The sequence below is a fragment of the Syngnathus floridae genome, chromosome 10, assembly GCF_059516105.1.
Source record: "Syngnathus floridae isolate MCC-2025c chromosome 10, RoL_Sflo_1.0, whole genome shotgun sequence".
In the NCBI taxonomy this organism is placed as follows: domain Eukaryota; kingdom Metazoa; phylum Chordata; class Actinopteri; order Syngnathiformes; family Syngnathidae; genus Syngnathus; species Syngnathus floridae.
The window spans coordinates 10,791,291-10,813,126 of NC_142422.1; the positions used below are offsets into that span (position 1 = coordinate 10,791,291).

The window sequence follows — 21,836 nt, forward strand, 5'->3', positions numbered from 1 at the left end:
AGCACATTGAGTAGAAAGTGTCTTACTCTGACTTGCTTACTCGAAACAATTATTCATTATGTCACATTTGTGTAATACTATTAGTCACACAGCCTTTAGCTGGTCACAAGGATGCAAATAAATGCTGGCACACAGCTAAAAACTCTTGTTTTACTTCACCGAGAAGCCCCCTGAGGGCACCTGCATCTATTTTTATATGATTATTTATTTACAGATTTGGCCGTCTCTTGAAAGGGCCTGCAGTTGTATTTCCAGGCACGTTGAGTTCTTGCTACTTCCTGGAAATAACAAGTTTCAGTCAGAGAAGTTGAGAGAGCTGTGTGCCAAAGATTTGTGACCTCTTGAAAGTACAGGAACTTAATCCCGGGAGTTTTAAAAGGGTCGCTGTGTGTTTAGACAACAGGAACTCTGGTTAAAGGAAATTCTGCTCTCGTATTTTCATGGGGAACCAGGAACTTTATAGCTCCTGTAAGTACCAACAACTTCTTTTTGTTTGTTTTAAAAACCATTTAATGAAATTTGAGGATGTGCATCAGTGGTTTTTTTAGTCTGGGTACTAAATATTCCTTTTTTGTTGGCTTGATGTTAACACTATAGGAAACGTCATAGGCGAACTAACGAATAGCATGCTAGAGTTATTGTTTCTAACGTTGAATATTTTAATAGAAATATTACATCAACATGTCGACAGACAATATAACATTACTCACAAGCATATATTCTTTATCCTCTGCATGAAACAACTCATTTTTGTGCAACTTCCAAAACTTATTTTCTGTTATCATACTTGTACTTCTACTCAAGTATTTTTATGTACTCTATGAGATAGTGAGTATAAGTTACTCTCTGTATACTGCCCTCACTGCATCCCACAACGCGTTTTGAAAAGTTAAGACGATTGCAGTGAAGCAGAAAAATCTTGTTTACAGTCCTTTAAATAACTCGGCTAAAAAGGCATCAATTTGTGGCATACATTAAAGGATTCCATGGTGCATGTAAATGAGAGCGGATGCAACAGCAAACAGGCCATTAAACAAATGCAATTGGAGGCCACACGCCGATTACACACGTCGCTTTGCTTTTCGGCATACTTCAAGACGGGAGCTGGTTTTATTGCGGCTGGACAGCGCCCTCTGGGTGCCTACTTTTGGAATGGCAAGGAGGTGAGCCTTCTGTCTTAAAAAAAAATTGCCTTTTACCAGAGGCTCCAGACTAGACAGAAAAAAAATACAAGATATTTGCATGATCCACATTGTGAGGCGCAATCATATCCATGGCAAACAATATGACTTAGGAGGAAAGTCTGTCAGGCTGCTCAACAAACACAATCGAAGTCATTGTGCGAGTTTGAATTAGACAAAGGGAAGCCTTGTTTTCCTCACTAAGCTCTTTTGGCAGCAGTGACAAAACATTTGAACGAGGCAGAACAATTCTAGCTATTGCACACCATAAATGCAATTGGAAAATGTGGCAGATGCGGACAAATAGCATCATCAAAATGTTTGTTTTTGGAAGGCATAGAATGTTGTTGTTTTTTTATTTCAGCAAAGACTATTGCGATGGTACTTTTATAGGTTCAGATTATAACATAAAAAACTATTACAAAAACGTTGTGGTGGTAATTGGGGGGCTTGGTTGGAAAAAATAACCAATCCGAACATCATAAATAGACGACACGGTGACAGCAGAGTTAGAAAGTAAACCTTTATTTCGGTAGATAGTTTGTTAGGTCGTTAGTTTTTGATTGATGTGGATTGTTAGAACGGGAATGGAATGCTGAAAGCTTTGTGATGATTCATTAGGCAAGTCCATGCTTGATTCTTTTTTGTTTGTTTTTTGCACATTAGAATCATACATTTCTAATACATACAATATCTTTGTCTATGTACATTTTCCCATTTACGTATATCAAAAATAATAACTTTCAAACAGGAAATGCTGACAAAGCAACATTTACAGACCAGGATTAGTGATGAAGAAGAGAATATCATAAGAGACTCGAGAGTCGCTGTCCGAGCAGAAGGAGGAAAGGTTCCTAGGTAAAAGCATCGGTTTTTAAGACCTGTGTCATACGTGACGATATGAAAGCTACTTATTGCTCCGATTGACGTCGTTTGGAGATGAATGTTCTTTCTGCGCCGTTAAAGTGCTCGTGGTGGCGGCATTTAAATGGTACGAGAGAGAGAAAGGATGCGAGCGCTGAGAGGTAACGTGAGGGTGAGTAAAATAAAGATTTTAAAAGTCTTTAGCTGGATGAAGTCATACTGTATGTATAGGATTATATAAATATATTTGTATAATTGTCATCTACTCAAATATTATTTGACATTGTCTGGTCCAAATGGTCTTGTAAAATTAGCATGCGTCCCCTCGGCTTTGTTTCTTTGAATTCAGTGAACTATACATGTACATTGATGTTGTAATATAAGAAATTAGGTCAGATATTTTTGGGAAGGAGCTTTGGTTTTTGTTTTCACACTCAACATAAACCAAAGCGAGGGGCTAATCAAACTATATTTGCATTAAAACGCATTTAAAGTTAGTGTCAAAGCAATTTGATTACATAACCTCATGATCTAAACTACACGATCCAGTTGGAACTCCACCGTCTACTAAAGACTCTTTTAAGATCTTCAATGAAATTCTCAGCACAAACTAGCGAAGGATTGTATTCTGAAAAGATCCGAGAGCATTTCTTCAAAAGAAATGAAGCCTCTGCAGCAATGTAAACATGAGACGCAAAGCACATTTTATGCATTATTACGGCACACGTGTACGTATTTAAAGTGAACGCTACTTTAGCGACTGATACGTCCATGTAAAGCCATGAAAGACACTCAATGATTTAAAAGGCAAATCATAGAAAAGCACAGTGTTCTCAAAGACACGGAGCTAAAGCTGTGGGGAAATGCTGGTGAGGTCCTGAATGAAGTACACATTCCATAAAAAAAGGCCATGAGAAAGCCAAAAAGAAAAGATGAACAATTATCTTTCTGCTCTCTACGGCTTTCGAAACCAGCAATGTTGGCCTGGAAACATTCTTTTTGTTTGCTACCAAAATATCCATTTTGTCATCATAAAATAAAGAATCTTTGGAAAAATATCAAGTGAATATAACATACAAGGACTGCGCTTACACATATTTACGGAGAAATTCCATTAAGCGATCGCCGATGCGATGTGAAAATGTTTTTTCACAATGTAAATGAAAATTTAGGGCCACACTGAAATTATACTGAAAGCACAAGACAAAAGTTGGAACAATGCGATAATAGTCTGAAGATTTCAAGACAGAAGAGGGAATTGTTTTTTACCAGATTATTAAATTATTAAAATAATTTATTAAAATGATTTAATAATCTGGTAAAAAAACAATTAAATGGTGCAATTTATCAAAGTAATACAATGATAAATTGCACCATTACTTGAAATTAAGCCTTTTTTTTAACAAAACCTTAATATAAAGACACATTCATAATAGTCATGTTTGGAGTTCTAATATTGCCCCAAAAATTCCCAATGTTACAAGAAAAATCTTACAAGTTCCTAATGGTGAAAATAAAAACCGCTCTTGTAATGTTATAAGCATTCTTAGGAAATAACATTTACTGATAAAAAAATATCACTGCTTTTACCTTTCGCCAATATTTTGTCATAGCAGTGTCGCTCTAAATTCTCATCATTTTCATTTGCGTAACGACCTCGTGCAGCAGTGCATCTTTTTACATTAAGGAAACGTGCAATCATTAAAGCCGCCGTCCGATATTAATCCACCTCAACATAACTAAATAGAATTAATTTACTTTTTTTTGTTTTACATCATTTGTCTACCCCTTTATGCTGCATAGAACTGTATTAATTACTTATTTAGCCATGTAATGCAAAGACCAGTCTCGGAAGCACAGACTGCTGTCGCACAGTGATAAAGGACAAGCAAAAGAAATGTGCGTGTACATTTTGAAGACAGCGAGCGTTGATTGTTTGTTTGCTGGAGTGACTGTTAAAGGGAGCTACTTTTAACATGACAGACATTTAACATCAGCAAAAAGAAAAAAATAAACATAAGAACATTCGCTGTCTTGCCCCTCCCTTAATTAAGAAAACGAGTTTATCAACGCACTAAAAATGGTGGTCGGGAGGGAAAAAGAAGCGTATTAGCCACCAAGACTGGTAAAACTTAGGAAGGAGTTTTTTCTTATTTACTTTTTCCTATTGTCATAGTACATGTTTTTGTTCGCCCGTGATACTCCTACGTACCATTGTTGGCAATCCCTGAAAATAAAAGGCAGTACTGATGAAAAATAAAAATAAAATTGCATCGAGTGACATCAAATAAGGCAAAAATATGCGGTGAGATCTCATCCACGCGGTGTGATTTCAAGTGACAGAAAGAATGCGATTGGCTTCGTTTTGGGAGAAGCTGATTCGTCGCGCTGGAGAACCCCGCCCATCTGATATATTACACAAAAAACGGAAATAGAACCTCAAAGAACTACAAACAGTCCCTTTGGTAATGCATAGTTCATTCCTGAAGGTCGCGTAACCGTGACTGCGTCTTTTAAAAGTAAAGAGCGATGACGACAAAACGACTAATGGCTCTTTTTTTTTTTCCTCCCTGCTCACAGTTTTTGGCTAATCGTCTTGAGCACTGAAGCACGCACCTTCCTCCAACCTTTTAAGACAGGAAGGATTCGTCCTCGTCTTCGTCTTCGTCCTCGGCGTGGGGCCCCGGGTCACTCAGACACCTCAACAGCTTCTCTCTGTTGGTGGTATCCATTTCACCTTCGCTGTGCTGGTCGTAGGGCTTGGCGGGCGGTTTCATCATCAGGCCGCCGTCGTCGTCGCCCTCCTCCGCCGCCTGGTCAGACCGCTGAAACTCATCCAAGAGGTTGATCGAGTCGGGCGACTGAGGAGAGGCCAGGTCCACATGGATGGTGGGAACACTGTCGCCCGCTGCCTTTGTGCTGTAGGCTTGAGGGTCTGCGGGCGGTGCCGGGGGTGTTAAAATGTAAAATAAACTTGCACGGATGAAGGTGCCATTTCTCACAGTATGTCCAAGCAGACAGGAGTATTTTGCAGTTTTAACTGCGTCACTATCTGCTTATTTGAAATAGTTCTCAGATCAAAGTAGTATACTTTTCTTCATATTATGCATTTCAAAAATGTATTTTACTGTGTTACATAACCATATTCAAAATTAATTTCAACTGTGCTGTTATGCCGCCTTTTTCGCTGGTGGTTGGCTAAAAGGCTTTTGAGCGAGTGTGTGCTAACGTTTGCGTGGCCGAGAATTTACTTTTTATTTTTTATTAATACTCCTGTGTGTGAGGACACAAAATTCCATTTGTGAGCACGCAGAAGATGGATACATTCTCTGCATACCAGGTTAACAAAAAAATAAAGAAAAGAAAAAGCACAATGCAGGGATTGTAAACTGGGATCATTTCAAACAATGAACTGAACAAAGTGGGTCGGTAACGAGGAGCTGGTTGTGTGAGTCATGCATGTTAGCGTTCTGCTGATGGCGACGTGTTACGTTGGGAGGGGTTATCTTTTTTTTTTTTCTCCCATCTTCACTCCTCTAGCCACATACCTGGACCGACAGTGTCCCCTTTGGGCTGCTGAGTGGGTTTGAAATCATTTTCTCTGCCTAAAAACGAAACCACACCATTTTATATGGCGACCACCACATGTGCACATATTTCCATCAGCGGGGAGGAATATCTTGAGTGGGAAATATAAGGCCTGGAGTGGCAGGGATTTTTAATATTGCTGTGTGAACATAACGCAAACAAAGTGTGTGTGTGTGTGTGTGTGTGTGTGTGTGTGTGTGTGTGTGTGTGTGTGTGTGTGTGCGCGCGCGCGCGCATGTGCGCGCAGTGTTGGCGCTAGGCGTTTAGCGGGGCGCAGATGGATGTGTTTACCTGAGGCCAGTCTGGCTCTGCACATGGTCGGCGAGTCGGGGGGAGCGGCGGGCACCGTCAGGTAGTTATTTATGTTTTGGATCTGGGAAAGGACATTAGACGTTAAGATCGTTTTTATTGTATTTTTTTGTCGTTATCGCTTTCTGGAAGGATCTAAATGCTACTTACAAAATCAGTTTAAATGGCAGAGAGGTTAAAGCTACTCAAGGACCAAAAAAACATTTTTGACTCTTCTTTACTGAGGCCCCACATATTGGTAATTGACAACTTTGCATATCCTATATTCCGTTATTGGCTGCAAATCTTGTCCATTAAATGTGTGCGCTCAGGCCAAAGCAATGAAATTATTACTTTGGCACCATCTGGTGGAATCTTGGCATTGCTGTTGTGCGGCCTCATTGATAGTGTTTTTCATTGGCAGTTGTGATGTTCTGTTTTGTGGGCGGTCCCTGAACGCAACATATGGGGAGAGCCAAAGTGAAATTGAGTTTTTTTGTTTTGTTTTGTCCAGCCTAGTTAGTCATTACTTTGTCATTAGTATTCCCTAAAATTGATCATATATCATTCGTCTCTGTTGACCAATTCAATAAATATAATGGATAATGTAACATGGGTTGATGACTGCATACGGCAGGGGTCACCAACCTTTATTAAACCGAGAGCTACTTCCTGGGTACTGATTAAAGCAAAGGGCTACCAGTTTGACACACACTTCTGAAATAGCTAATTTGCTCAATTTGGCTTTCACTATGTGTTATTATTGTCATTTCCAGTTCACATGTAAGTGTGATTGTAAAAAGAATAGCAAAAATACAGTCAAACCTTGGTTTTAGACCACAATCCGCTCCAGAAGGCGGTTCGAGAAGCGAATCAGTCAAATTCCGAATCTATTTTTCCCATTACAAGTTATGGGAAAAATTTTAATCCGTGTCAAGATAAAAAAAAAAAACGCCTTTTTCAAGCATTTTTTCATTTGCGCATATTTGTCTGATCGCGCAACTGCAGAGCACCGCCGAACACGCAACCGTAGCGCGTCGCCCACCGCGCAACTGCACCGCGCTGGTCGCATTATTGTGACCGAGCCGTTGCTGAAATTTAGAAAATATTTATAAAGTCCTGATGTACGTTCCAAAATTTAAGCGGACCTAAGTGCGCAGGGAGCTTAATTTTGTCCAATCGCGCAACTGCAGCGCACCACCGAACGCGCAACAGTAGCGCGTCGCCGACCGCGCAACTGCACCGCGCTGGTCGCATTATTGTGACAGAGCGGTCGCTAATATTTAGAAAATATTTTTAAAGTCCTCATGTACGTTCCAAAATTTAAGTGGACCTCAATACGCCGGGAGCTTAATTTGGTCCGCGCGCCGGGCGCTCCCCGTCGCAATGCTTTAAGAGCGTCTTTGTGTTTTAGGATGGCTTTACTGCTCCCACTTGCTTTCTTTGGAGGAATGATTAGGGGTTAATACAATCCTCAAAGTAACAAAAATACAATAACAACGGAGTCAGTCGGCATCCGGGCCACGCGGTCGGGTTTTCTCGGGTCCTCCCGGCTCATCTCGCGAGGTTCGACCTACGAATTTTGTTCGACAACCGAGGCAAAAAAATTTCGAATTTTTTGTTCGAATTACGGTTTGTTCGAGAACCAGGACGTTCGAAAACCAAGGTTTGTAAAATAAATAAATGCAGCTCACTGACAAGTGCCGCTATTTGAGCTAATTTTAGAACAGTCCTGCGGGCGACTCATGCGGTCCTCACGGGCGACCTGGTGCCCGCGGGCACCGTGTTGGTGACCCCTGGCATACGGTGTTGAGCCTTTTGGATCTGCTCTCTTTCGAGCACATACCTTCTTATCCAGGACCATCATCTTCTGCTTCTTGAGGAGGAATTCACCTAAGTGGTCGTCATCGGGATCAACCAACAGGGTGTGGCGGTTGTAGGAGCGCAGCTGAGAACACCAAGGGCAGGAAGAGAAAAGTTGTGATGAGTCTTAAACATGCAGCTTCAACTTGGGTTTGATCAGTGATGAGAGAAGATCACTCTTTTTGGGGGTTAAACCTGTAGTACCTACCCTCTGCCGCGTTTTCTGAAGGTTACTGCGGAGGATCTTGCGGATCTCCTCCTCCCGGCTTTTAGATAGCTGAGGCAGAGCTCGCTCTTCGAGCTTGGCAGGTGGCGGCGGCTTCTTGGGCTGGATGTTTCTGGGATGTAAGTGGGACACACACGGAGTCACACAAGCATCCCGCTGGACGTGAGCTCATAATTTTCACTTTTGGCTGCTTAGAGTCTTGTGTTATGGACTGCAACGAGACTGGCGAGCGTAATCGCTTCCGTTCAACTTTTACGTTCATTCAGTGAGAAATGACTCCACTGCCCATAAAGAGCAGCTGGGGAGCAATGTGCTACTTTATCACACATTTGGAATTTGCAGCCATGCCGTAGTAACACTTTGTGAACCGTGAGGCCTGTGACTCACATAGCACACAAACAATAAACAACTTTGTTTTATCGCTCGTTTGGGTTTTAGATTTTGATTATTTCTGGATTAAAATGGTAATTTGTGCTCCATGTGCTCCACAGTTTTGTTGTCTGGTAAATCCAAGTAACAATCATAAAACAGAGATTAAAGGCCTTAGGACTATATGTGTGTCCTGTTTTGAAATTCAAAACATCCGTCTAATTTTGTGATGATTTGTGAACCCTGTGCCAGAGAAACTTATTTTATATTAATAAAAAAAAAAAAAAAAGGCACACCACCAAACAAAAATGTCACAAAAGTACACATAAGCACTACTTTTGTATAAATGAAGCTCCTCAAGCAACTTCAACATACTAGTCCTCCCCTCCCGTTGTATTTGTACTCACTGCATGGAGACAGTGGAGGGCATGGCAGAGGGCAGATTGACGGCGACGCCGCTCTCCACTAGCTGGATGGCGTGCTTCATCTCCAATTTGTGGTAGAAGGCGATGAGCTGTGGCTCTTTGGAGCGCTCGCCGGCAATGAGGCACTTCTTCACGTACTTTTTGTTAAAGCGGTTCAATCTGCAAAAAAGAGGTGGAGGGAAAACATTGCTTATCAAATACAATGTAAACGCTTGTGAGTCGATGGGTTTGAATGCATATGAAGTAAATTAAAAGCATACTTGTCCTTCCAGTGATGATGTCCATAATGTCCACAGATGTCTTCAATGCCAGTCAGGAGGTGGTCAAGGAACTATAGGTGACAAAATCAAGACAAACATGAGCCTATGAGAACAAATCTGCCATTGTTAATGAAATTTGGTGCGTGTTTGCGATGTTGTCTGTTGATTGAGTCAAGATGGAATTTTCAGTTTGCAAACAGTGGAGAAAACAGTATTGACAAACTGCATTCCACCAGTGAAGCTTTCTTTTATAAGTAGAAGAAAAGCTGTTGTTTGGTTTAAGCAAAAGCAGTGGTGACTCATCGTGGATTTGTGTGCGTGCGAGCGAGCGAGCGAGCGAGACTCAGCCAAGGAATTGTGCAATGTGGTGCTTACACGCAAATTTGTTTATGAGGCAGAAACTGTGTGTGTTTAGGGTATTTTATAACAATATTTTACGCTTGAAAAAAAAAACTGCTAGTAAGCTTCCTTTTAGACCCATGAAGTACCAGCAAATGACCTGTAGGTGGTAGCAGTGATCTAAATTTGTTGACATTAGAGAAGGACCAGTTTTCTTTTGTTTTCTAAAGGGATGAGTCATATAAACAAAAAACAAGCATTCACACTCACAATTTAAAGTCTAACATGCAATTATGATAAGATGAACCTGAGTGTGGATCTCCTCGTTGATGGAGCGCTTAGCCTCTTGTTTCTTCTTCACCGCCAGCAGGTCCACCAGAGGCTTGATGGTCATGCCCTGAGAAAAGAACCAAGCAAAAAAATTGTTAGCCTTAGTTTTCAATTGCTGATTCATATACGTGATAAACAAAAACTGCAGCAAATGTCTATCAAAGTGACAGATAAAGTCATTTGAATGCCGCAGGTAGGCTGCTTGCCATCACCTCGAAGAGCTGATTAAATTGGCTTTCGGAACTCCCATTAACGGCGCCTCTCGCAAAGGAAGTTGTTCTCACATGGTGAAGATATTATATGTCTGCATTGTTTTCTGTGATAACAAGTGAGGGCCGTCACCTTCGAAATAAAGCAAATGCTAAAAGGAATTACTTTCAATTGCCTAAGGCAGGCATGTCAAGCTTGCTTGTTTTCGGATTTGTATTTTGGATTGTGTAATTCATGCCAAATCCAACTTTCTCACCAGTTTAATTAGATTTGATAGTGTGTCAGGAATCATTGCATTTCTTCATGTCTACCTGCACAAAGACGGTGAAGAAGATGACGATGATGATGGCGGTGAGGAACATGTTCCTCAGAGGGAACTGGTCCTTGTCCAGCAGGAAACCCAGGGAGAAGGCGATGGCACCGCGCAAGCCGCCGTAGGCCACGATGAACTGGTCCTTGGTGGTCAGTTTGACAATGCGGAACTTGTTGATGACGTATGTCAGTCCTACCACACCTGCCAAACATCAGAATGATAAAATCAGATTTTTCTTTTTATAGCTATTGTCATGGAGTCTCATATGCTGCAACGACATGGCAATCAAATATTTACTCAACCCATATTTTTTTCAAGAGGTTTTTGGCCAATACAGCCAGGAAACCAGTGGGTGGCAGTAATGAGCGATAAAAAGTGTATGCCAACTTTTTTTTTTCTTATAGTAAAAAATCTAATTTGACAGTTCCTACCACTTGATTTGGAATGTTTGTGCTTGGTGCAGGTAAAATAAAATAAATAGTGCTCCGATTGATAAATATGCCACACAATGGTGAAGAAAACGATGGTCACAGCTACTATTTTGCCACCTTAAACTAATGACTCAGCAAAAAGACTGAGTCACTCTGTTGTCTGTCAGGAAACATACAACTGCATGATGCAACACGCCCACCTGATCACGCTTCCACGTTCTGCTTCTGTCAAAAAAAAGCAAGGCACCTCGAGTCGCTGAGGAAATACTCAGCAATGCTTCTATCCACAGTTGCGGTCGCGCAATGAGGCATGTTACCGCTTCATGACCAAATCAGCTGACACACATTTTATCTCACTTGTGCGTGTATGCCGCCTGCCTACCTATGACCCGCGCCACCAGGCACAGGACAACAGTGACAGTGACAAAGGTCCAGTTCCAGTTGTGCTGGCCGTCCACAGTAGCCACGCCGAGGAAGATAAATATCAGCGTCTCGCTCACGCTGCTCCACATCTTCAGGAAGTACTTGATGGTGGTGTGCGACTTGTGGGAGATGTTAGCCTCCACGTACGGCCGCATCACCGCCCCGCATGCTATCAACCTGGAAGCAGGAGGGCGTCATTAACAAATGAAAAATAATGGACACTGAGGGCAGCGATAAAATGGAGCGCTGCGGCAGAGCGGCGGACACTGCAGAGTGTAATACTGCAATGTCGGGCGCTAAGACACAGCTAAGCTAGTGTTAGCATGTGTGGTTATTTTTGTCATAACTAGCTCAAAATGTTATAAGGTCAGGGCAATGATGAATCTCCTTGACCAAAAATTTTCTGGATCTTATCTTGTATGTTTCAATCTATATACATCTTGCGTTTGTTTTGTAATTTATCTTGAGAAGGGGTTCACCCCTCGCCGCTATAATAAACACAGTACATGTGTTGTCGCTAAATGAAGTCTCCAGTTACCCGTCTTGAGTTCCACAACGCGCTATTTCACAAGCTCGTTCCCGTCCGCTGCTCACCACTTCTCTGTTTGAGTCTAACGTTGTGCTATGTCAAAAGCAAGGCGCCAAAAATAAAATAAAATCCTTCAAAGGGCCGTCTGCTAGATCCCTGTGGCTCCTTGCCATCCTTTGAGCGAGGGGAAAGGAAGCGGGGGATTTACATTGATCACTTGTTTCTTTTTAAATAGATAAAAAAACGCTTTGACAAATAAGCCATGAGCTGCGGGGAGGAAGAGAGGATAAGATTGACCTTGGAGCTGAGCATCGGGCGTCGGCCGTGACACCCCCGGGGAGACTGTAGATCAAACCTGTCCGCCTGCTCATTAAATCTTGCTTCGATAGAAGTACGGGTTGCTGTTATGTCACGGGTCAAATTTTAAATGTGGATGCTCAAATACACCCACTAAAAAACTGTCATGATGAAACCTCTTAATTTTATTTGTTTAAGTAGTTAAGTAGGCTAATCTACATTCAAGTAAAATGAGTAAATTATCTTAAAGGGTAAAGGATGCAACAGCACTAAATGCTAATTAAAAAGATGAGAAAGGGACTTAATAGGCAATAATAAAGGGACACGTGTTGTTTTAGCAGAAGGCATACTTACGACATGATCCCGGACAGGTGGAACATCTCTGCCGACAGGTAGGCCATGTAGCTGTACACGAAGACAAAGAGTGGCTCGATGACGCGCGTGTGCGAGGTGAAGCGCGAGGTGAACGCCGCCAGGATGCCGTAAATGGCTCCCACCAGGACGCCACCCAGCGCCACCACGAAGAAGGAGATAACGCCCAGCACGCCGTCCATCACCGTCACCGTGCCCACGCCTGAGTACTCCTCGAAAAGATGGTACAGCACCTAGAAGAAGAGAAGGAGATTTTGGAGGGGTTCTAATTTGACCTCCGTTTTGCAGACTTTTTTGAGATTGTTTCCTGAAAATAGCTTATTCAACAGGGTCAAGGTTGGGGGGGGGGGGGGGGGGGGGGGGGGGGGGGGGGGAATGAACTAAAATGACTCACCACAGTGACGGCATCGTTGAGCAGCGACTCGCCGAAGACCAGGATGTGCAACAGCTCGTTGATGTGAATCTCCTCAAAGACGGCCAGCACGGCCACCGGGTCCACGGCGGAAATGATGGAGCCGAAGAGCAGGCAAGGCAGCAGCTCCAGCGAGTGCAGGTCAGACGGGTTGTTGGGCTGGATCTGGCATACTGCGTACAGAAGCCCGCCGATGAAGAAAGCGTTCCACAACGTGCCCACCACGGCGAACATCAGGATCGTGCCCAGGTTCTCCATGAAGGGGCGGATGGGCAAAAAGTAGCCGGCGTCCAGGATGATGGGCGGCAGCAGGCAGAAGAAGAACAAGGTGGAGTCCAGCACTGGCGGCACCTTCTGCCCCGCCAGTTTGATGAGCCCACCCACCAAAAGGCCCACCAGGATCAGGAGGCAGCTTTCGGGGACAATCCCAGGCAGACGAGGGACGAGGTGGAAACCTGATAAGTCAAACCGTTCGACTATCAGCACCATTTCAAATTTGCTTATCAAGTCAGCACGAGGTAAACATTTTATGCTCGACTCAAGCAGAAGGTTGTCAGGGGGAGATGAAATGTGTGACACCGATTCAAAAATGTACAATCGAAAAACCTAACAAATCAGTGGTTTGGATTTCTAAAATGTAGTAAAGGCAGGTATAAGAAAAACAAAAATTTCCATTCATCCAATTTTTATTGAGTTTCAACTTCCAAGTAATTAAAACAACCTGGTGGCTGTCGGGCTCATATTTCACATCACATATGGCAGCACTGACACTATTGCTAATCCTTTTGTTATTAATATCATTTCAGGTCCACACATCTGTCTTTTTTTTAATTAACGCAGCAGCTTAGTACCAACGTCAAGGTCAAGAAAATAGTGGCATTAATAACACTCCATTGAAACCGGAGCTTGTATTTGCATTTTTTGTCTAGCCGGTCCCTCCCACCTCTTTAGCTAGCTGCATCTTGTTTGACTTGACTGTTGCATTGTTCGTGCAAGCCAACTCGTGCTTCACGTCACACGGATTGAGGCCGATTCTTGTTCAGCTTGTCTCACCACTTTGGGGCCGTGACTTTCCTTATCTGTCTTTTACCTATTTTACCCAGTCAGTAATTTCCAGATCACTGGCATAAAACGAAGAATGTGCGAGTACCAAGTATCGTTATCGTATAAGAAACGGTGACATGATCCCCATTGTATAAAGTCTTTTATGTTTACACTACAAAAATGAGCAACTCATCTCGGACACGCAAACACATGCACAGAGAAACTTGAGCCAGGTAAGAATACATGCTCACATGAGGGCTCAACAAACATGCCAGTGGCTCATAAATATTCATAAAAACGCTGCCAGGCCAGTAGTTGCTGATGTTAAAACCGTCTTTTTAACCATCTTCATCAGCGTATATGTGATACGGGACTGACCATTGTGATAAAATGAGATGGGAGAAGCTCTCTGAATGCTTTGGACTCGGGTTTCAACGGCAAGGATTGCCACTTTGTATTTTTCTGGCGGCAAAGTTTGACGATGGCATTTTCACTAGTACTATTTGCCAACTTGAAGTGAAATAGAATTTGGATTTCAACTTTTTTTCTCCACTTCTGCATACTTTCAAACAATTAAACTATGTTGTTTATCATCTAGTTATTTCTCTATTTCTCTAGACATAACATTATTTATTATTTATCATTCATCTATTATTTATTGATTGATTTATTATTCTTATTTATTTATGTGGCAAATTTCACAACAGCTGGAGCTGTAACAAAGTGCTTTACATATACCAACATATATAAAAATGACTAAAGCATATGGTGATCCATATTAAGATTGGCCTTGGCTTGTGCCATTCTAGTTTTAGACAAGGCGCATCAACGGCAGCATTACAAGCGCACTTAGCGGTACAGCGTGTGCAAGCAAGATATGAGGAATGGTTTTATGGGATGTCTGAGGCCGAGAGGGGGGGCGGGAGCAGTTTATATTCCCATCTCACGACAACGCTATTACTGTTTGAGCGTGCGAGCCCAACAATTCAATGTCTGTGAGGGGGAACGTGCAACTGGAATTTCCGACATGGACATGTCAGCAGCGGAGGATTGCCTTTTCATAGAACTTACACAGCGACAGCCGCCAACTCAGCAGAGCTGCACTCAAAGACAGCCTTTGATAAGAGGAATCATATGTAGTATTTTCCAATGAAATCTGATGAGCAGTATGGGAATTGCACAAATAACAAAATGCCAACATCCGTCTGGAAGTGGCTTGTTACGATGAATGTGACTGGTTGTCACGGCAACCACCAGAAGCCCTTCTGTGGCCGAACCGGGTAACACATACTATATCCACCTGAGAAGTAGTCTGCCTTGCCACTCTTGTGAACCGGGATTTCCTTTCAGAGTAAACAGCACCGTGCTGGTATTTAAATACGTAAATGGGCTTCCTGGGGCAAGTCGTTTGCTTACATTGTGTCAAGGGAGAAGGTCCATTTCAACAAACACATACCTGCACCGTTATGAATCACAGCAGGCTGTCAAACTGGGCTCAAAGGCTGGATGTGGATCAAGTGACATATTTTGATACTTTGTTCTTGGGTTTTTATTTTTTTAAAAAAAAAAAGAAAAAAAAAGGATATCGCTAGTGAGCAATGGGGGCACTTGAGAATTCTTACAAATGAAAATCAGACATGGGCACTGAATCAGCAGACTGATTATCACCCAGTCTTTATCTTGAAATGTCGGTTGATAGCCTCGGCTTTTTTTTTTTATAGCATTCATATCGACTGAAAGCTTTGCTTGTTTAGTCTGCAGAGTGTGAGACAAATTGTGATCTGACCTTAAGTATAAAAAAGTAAACAAATAGCTAGCAAAATGAGCTAATTTAGCTTAAACAAAACTCAGAGTGCCACAACCCACCTGCCAGGACAATACGAACCGCTTTCAAGGTTGCGCAAATCCACGCAAATAAACCATGTAGGAGTGTCCTTACAATTTACATTTGGGCTTGTTTTCAACAATATAATAACGGTGACAGACATCTTTGTGTTCTTTTGTTGACCTCTTGCAGGGTGATGATGGAAGAAGACAAGAAGGAGGCTCACAGTCCCTTATGGAAAGACCATTCCTCTGAGTGACATTAAACGTCATGAACTGGTGCCAAGTTATTTTGGCAAGGGCGACATCAAAGCCCTGACTCACGATGCAAAAAATAGGCCTCAATGAAGTGGGATTAAAAAGATTGCCGCAACGATCAAAATAAAGGTGGATAGAAGTAACCGGTTACCTCTCCCCTGCATGACTCCAACGTTGGCCTCAAATTGATGTGTGCAAAAGAGCGCAACTCTACAGGAGATTAGATAAGTGGAAAGGGTGAAGTTGGGGGGCTTGCAGAGTAGAACAATACAACAGTCTCCAGGGTCTCTTTGCAGGTCACGCTCGCACAGACGTGGTGGTCACATTCCCTGATTTTGCTCATCATTCCTGACTGCTTCTTGTTAATAGCCACAAATGTCTGCTTGGCCTTTGCTCCCCCCCTGGGAGATTCAAGCAGCGAGGTTATTACAACTAACTAAAGGGTGACGGGCTTTTCCATTCAGCTATCCCCATTCAGCTTTGGAGCAGCGCATAGAAGGTCAAGAACCTTCTCTGGTTGCCAGGTGACTAATTGCACATTAGTGGCAGCTCAATCGACTTGTGAGCTCAACAGACAAACTGTTTGGTAGTGCAAACAATGAAGACGTTTCCTGGATTTAAACATCCGCAGAGTCGCTTAAAACACAAGAGGAACATTATTTAGTTATGTGCGATGTTCTCATGAAATGAAATCAATCTATTTTTGACAACGTAAAGGTGCCTTTGATAAGGAGATGAGCCATCTTGACAATGACGTTTACACAAGAAGCGGCCAGTCAAACGTAAAGATGAAATGTCTTATCTCAGATCTAAGTCGCAGAACTAAGTCGACTTAGGCGTTGCCAAAGGGGATGTTTCAAAGGCTTAACCTGGAATGTTTCCAATATACGTTCAAGCGATAAGGACTAGATGCGTGATGAGTCTTAACTTTGGACTCTACCACAACAGTACTAATCATTTAACTTAACAGTCATTTTAGGGTGAGTTTGTCTTCTTCAAAGACAGACCTGTCTTTGAAAGTTTTTAATCATTAACAAAAATTATAACACTGCCCAGATGGGTGAATTACAAAAGATTTGCGTCATACATACAAGTTAGAAAATATTAAACTTCTTTTTGGAATGCAAGAGGATCAACAATGAGATCATGGCAGACAAGCCGTAATATTGCAACATGTTTCATTGCTAGCCATGAATGCTACCCATGTATGATAGCTATGAATCCTAGCCAGGAATGTTATCTGTAATCTGGTGGATGTTTGATATCACGATAAGTGATCCTACTCAAATTTTTATATGGCCTGACGATACGACGTTACTCATTACATATGTGCTTTATTTACATCCCAAAACAAAGAGAGAAGGAAGTCATTTAGATAACGCACTGGGAGCAATTATGATTACAGCTAAATAGACGGGTGCAAAACTGAACAACACAAGCACTGTGATTTATTCTCAAAAGTTATTTTCTGGGCGTTTGACATACTGGAAATTGTAATTTATTGGGACTGCAGCAAGCGGCGCTGAGGTTAACTAAAGGGATTGCGATACGCTTGTGTGCACAGACGGGTTGCCGGGGAGATAAATGGACTGCAGCGGGTACCCTTCAAGCCGTTAAGATGTGAGGGGGTCCATCAGGAGCCGACACGGGGACCAGGACGAGCAGTAAAGCAGCAACATTCAATTACCCGCATCCCATTTTGCGGTCTTCCTGGGGTTAATTGGAGGCTCACGGCTAACAGTCAGTCAGTCTACAGTCACTCGGCTGTTTCGTCGAGCGTACACCATCTTGTCTTCAACAATATGCTTCCTCTTTTATCAAGATGACATTGTTGGGTTTGAAATGAATTTGAATCAAATTCATAGTATTGGGGTCACATGGCGCCCCCACCACATCTGGCAGATGGGCGTGACTGAAAAAAGCTTGTTTAGCGTAGGATTTGTAAAAAAAAAAAAAATTGTAATGTGCGCTACCACCGACTCTAGGACGGGAGTGGTACTGCATCAGAGAATCACGATTACATCATTATTACTCTTACCATAATTATCTGCTTTGCTCCACTTTGGGTGAATTTATGCTGCTTCATTTACTCGCAAGTCCATAAAGAAAAACGTCTTCCTGTTTACATTCTTGTGACCAGTATGAAAAGATCAACATCACATGGTTTGTTTTTGTTTACATTTCCTTCAGCAAATCGAATAAATATGATCACTTCGCTCACAATAATTAGCAACAGATTTTTTGTCAGACCCTTCCAGCTCTCTTTAGGATAGAAAAGACACAAAGGCCAGGCCTCCTTTACTTTCCAGCAAATTCTAGTAGAGGTGGCACTTTAATTGTTATTCTTGCTGCGATGATTAGCCTAACTACTGCTGTCCATCATCCAAGGCCCCATCAGGACTGCTTAGTCATTGCTGTGGCGAGCCATAAAAACTCGCAGGAGTCCTCTCCTCACCACCAGCAATCTTCCTGATACATTTTAACCCCTTGAGTGAATGACTGAACAGAGCAAATTGAATGACTTGAACAGTGTCTGTACTGTTTGGGTTTGTTTATCAGCTCAATCTTACTATCACTTCACACAAAGTTTGAATTAAAGAAAGTCTTCGAACAATTAATCGATCATCAAAATAATTAATTGATTTTTATTGCACCTCCATATTTTTCTGTGCTTCTTAACTCCTCTCATAAGACACCACTTAGCCAATCAAATCATTTAGCTAGAGTAGGGATGTCAACCGGTGGTTACTTAGACTTGATTTATTTTCCAGCTAATTTTGTGAACAATTAACTGACTTTTTCTGCGTCTTGTTGGGGCGTGGCTCGGTTATAGAGTGATAGACTTCAACCTTGAAGGTGGTAGGTTCAGTCCTTGAGTCAATATGGACTTATTTTCCAGCTAATTTTGTGACTCATTTGCCCATCCAAATTATGTCAAATGTCGCTGAGATTGCCAAAATTGACACACAGACGCAAATAAATATCCTCCTTCGGTGCAAAAATATATATATATATATTCCCTCGAGTTGCTTCTTGGCTATAATGGTCCCTTGGACAAAACAAGTTGTGAACCCCTGATCTAGAGCGACATTGCAAGTGGATGTTATCAAGGCGAGCCAGCAATGCAAGAATTCAAAATGTGCTTTAACACTACAAAATGAAAGAAAGTGTGGTTAAGCAGTTGTACAGCTTCAGATGGCATCCAAACGAGTTCTATATCAGCACATACAGTACAGACAAGCTTTCACTTTCAACTATGAACAATTAGAGCCAAGATTCAAACCAAGAACCTCCTAACTAAGTTAGATGTGCTAACTACAAGTCTAACGTGTTCCCTCGTAATTTTAACGACAGGCAGAGTGCTTTGCAAATGGGGCGAGTGGGTGTGTGCAAAGTGTTGTTGAGTTTAGGTAGCTACTCCAGAGTTTGTTTTAAAAATGCAGCCATGCAGACCGATACTACACAATAAGATGTTTTTTTTTTTTAAAGCTTAGTCAGCCAGGTCAACAAGTCACAGTATGATGCAGTGCAATTTGTACACTACTGCAACTCAATGAATAACTCATGAGCACATCATCGGTATCAAGGCAGCAATTTTTACACAACTCCAACACTGGATCTGATTGTGAAGGTGTACCTACCTTATTTTCCACACAAAAACAACTCACCTAATTTCATCAGTGAAGCCAGCAGGACCCATAATGAGATCTCGAAGGGGATCTGGATATGCTCGTAATCAAAGCTGAGCACCGGGAAAGCCTTTTTGGTGAAATTGTGCTTCTCCTCCGCCACTGCGTGGACACCCACTTCGTCTCGGTGGCTGACGTCCGGGTGGGAGCTTGCAGCTCCGAGGGGCAGCACGGAGAACTCCAGGAGGACCAGAAGCACCAGAACAAGGAGCCCGCGCCCCGGCGAGCTGCTCCCGGAGCCTCTGCCGGGGGACATTTTTTTGGGGAGGTGTAGAAGTTAAAAAAAAAAAGTTGGGCTGTTTGTTGGTTGGAACTTAGCCACGTGAACCGAGCCAGTCTCGGCGCGTGGAACTCAAAACAATTCGGAACCAGGAAAGGTTTATTCGGTTAGCTAGTCGGTGTGACGCGTCTTGGCTAGCCAGGTGTGCAACCAAGGGCCGTGGAAGGGAGGAAAGCAGGAAACGTCACGATAAATGAAAGAGACTCATATTTTAAGACACGGAAGTCGGGGCAAGTCCTCCTTTTCTGGGCTTTTAGACAAGTTTGTCGGCGTGACTTAGCAGCGAGAACAAATGTCCTCTCAGGGGAAAGGTGTTACTACTGATGCTGGAGAAAAGTGACACGCAGCGGCATCCCCCTCCGCGTCTCTCTGTCGCCTTCCCGGCAAAGTCGCTCGCAAGGCGGCGGCGTCGTGGCTCGAATTCTGACCTTGACGTCGAGTCGCGACACAACCGCGCCGCATTTTGTCTCGTTGCCGAGTAAACGCCAACTTTTTTTCCCAGTGGCTTCGCTAGTCCATGTCCGCGTGTGTGCGGCAATCCGTGGTGGCGTATCCCTCCCGCCTCAGACAAGGAGGAGGCGGAGGACCTTGGCGGGGGGGTCAGTTCAGTGAAGGGACAGCCGCGATGGTGACCGGCTCCGGGGGAGTGACGTCGCTTGCTTCTTCCACGGCTTGTCGAGCCCGGTCTGGTGCTCTCTTTGCGAGGCTGCGTTCTGCGTTTCAACCTTCAGCCTTTTCGCCTTTTCGCGGAGGTTTGGTGGATGCGAGGGGAGAGGTACGACGGTAGCCGTGAAACAGCGACGCCTACCGGCATGGAGGTTTCAGCTGTCGGTTTGTCAGCGAAACAAAAAACCTCATGACTTTCATGTGTTGCCTGAACACATCAAACGCATTTCAAATGATTGTCAGATGTTTCACTGTGATATTCATTTGGTCAAAATATCACAAGGTTCAAGCTGCATTATTCTTTCAACACACTATTTCTTGTCATGCTGAAATTAGCTTGTTTTGAGGGGCAGACTTGCACAAGTGTGCCGAAACGAAATATGGCCATCTGACCACATCCAGCCTGTCTACAGTCTTTCGACAGCCCTGGCAGTCTTCCTGAAGTCAAAATAAAATATATAATACATAACAGTGGGCCCAGTTTTTTCCTTAAATTATTTTTTCCACTTCCTGTCTGTCAAAAGGCTTTTCTAAAGTTCTCGAAGGATTACTCAAGTATCACACCATATCACACACAGTCCAATGTCTCCTGATTAATATGTTAGTCATGAAGTGTTTCAGTTTAACCTTAGAGCGAATTATTGTATCATTTCACCTTGGCCAGAGCAAATCTTTTCAAAATTTCTTGAGAAGAATAATTCTAATGCACCCAAACGACCTAAACCCCGACATCAGTATTCACAATGGTCGTGCCAGGAATGTGGCTGCATGTGCTTAGAGAATTAATGGCCAGACAAGATCTAAATGCTTCCTTGAGGTTGCAGGAAGCAATATTTGCTTTATAGGAGACTTTTGACTGCTTGCTTAGGCTTCGCAAGATATATCACTTAATGGGACTCAGGACCTTTCATCAAAGGCATTTTGTGAGTTGTTTTTGTACATTTCAGATTGCATGCAGTCAACTTGGGAGGCGGCGGCCATTTTTCTTTGGAGCTGCTTATTGCGTTACAATTTTCATTGCCCTGCGTTTCGCTTTGTAGTGGTATTACTTTTAAAGATTGGCTCTTTGTCCTTCATAGGCAAACTGAATTATACATCAAAGTAGCTTCACAGACCAGGAAATTGGAGAATTACAAAGAGGAAGTGTGTGATTTTTACTGTGCAATGCTGGCTTTCATTAGAACGTTGACATTTTTGATAGCCCAGAGGATGCTGCCGAGTAAAGAGAAAGATGGACAGCATCCATCTGAAGCGTGTCAGAAACAAATCTTCAGCCGTCAAAAACATTTCACTTGTGTCAGGGATGATAGACACGTCTGGATAGCAGGATGGTGTCCTGTTACCATTTGTTTTTA

The 21,836-nt window shown here is 42.7% G+C and overlaps 1 protein-coding gene across 2 annotated transcripts; it reads right to left on the minus strand.

The window, feature by feature from the left end:
* Positions 1 to 1,690: 1,690 nt before the first annotated feature.
* slc9a1a (solute carrier family 9 member A1a) lies at positions 1,691 to 20,586 on the minus strand. 2 transcript variants are annotated; one of them, XM_088386642.1, is made up of 13 exons: positions 19,515 to 20,586; positions 12,703 to 13,175; positions 12,291 to 12,541; positions 11,070 to 11,287; positions 10,255 to 10,457; positions 9,711 to 9,800; positions 9,065 to 9,135; positions 8,787 to 8,963; positions 7,993 to 8,122; positions 7,768 to 7,869; positions 5,925 to 6,006; positions 5,594 to 5,650; positions 1,691 to 4,980 (listed from the first exon to the last, which is right to left on the minus strand). In XM_088386642.1, the coding sequence occupies exons 1-13, from the start codon at positions 19,789 to 19,791 to the stop codon at positions 4,676 to 4,678; spliced, it is 2,436 nt and encodes an 811-aa protein (XP_088242768.1). In that variant the 5' UTR covers positions 19,792 to 20,586; the 3' UTR covers positions 1,691 to 4,675. The 2 variants fall into 2 exon arrangements, with proteins under 2 accessions (XP_088242768.1, XP_088242769.1); XM_088386643.1 differs by lacking the exon at positions 5,594 to 5,650 and having other exon boundaries at positions 19,515 to 20,584.
* Positions 20,587 to 21,836: the final 1,250 nt, after the last annotated feature.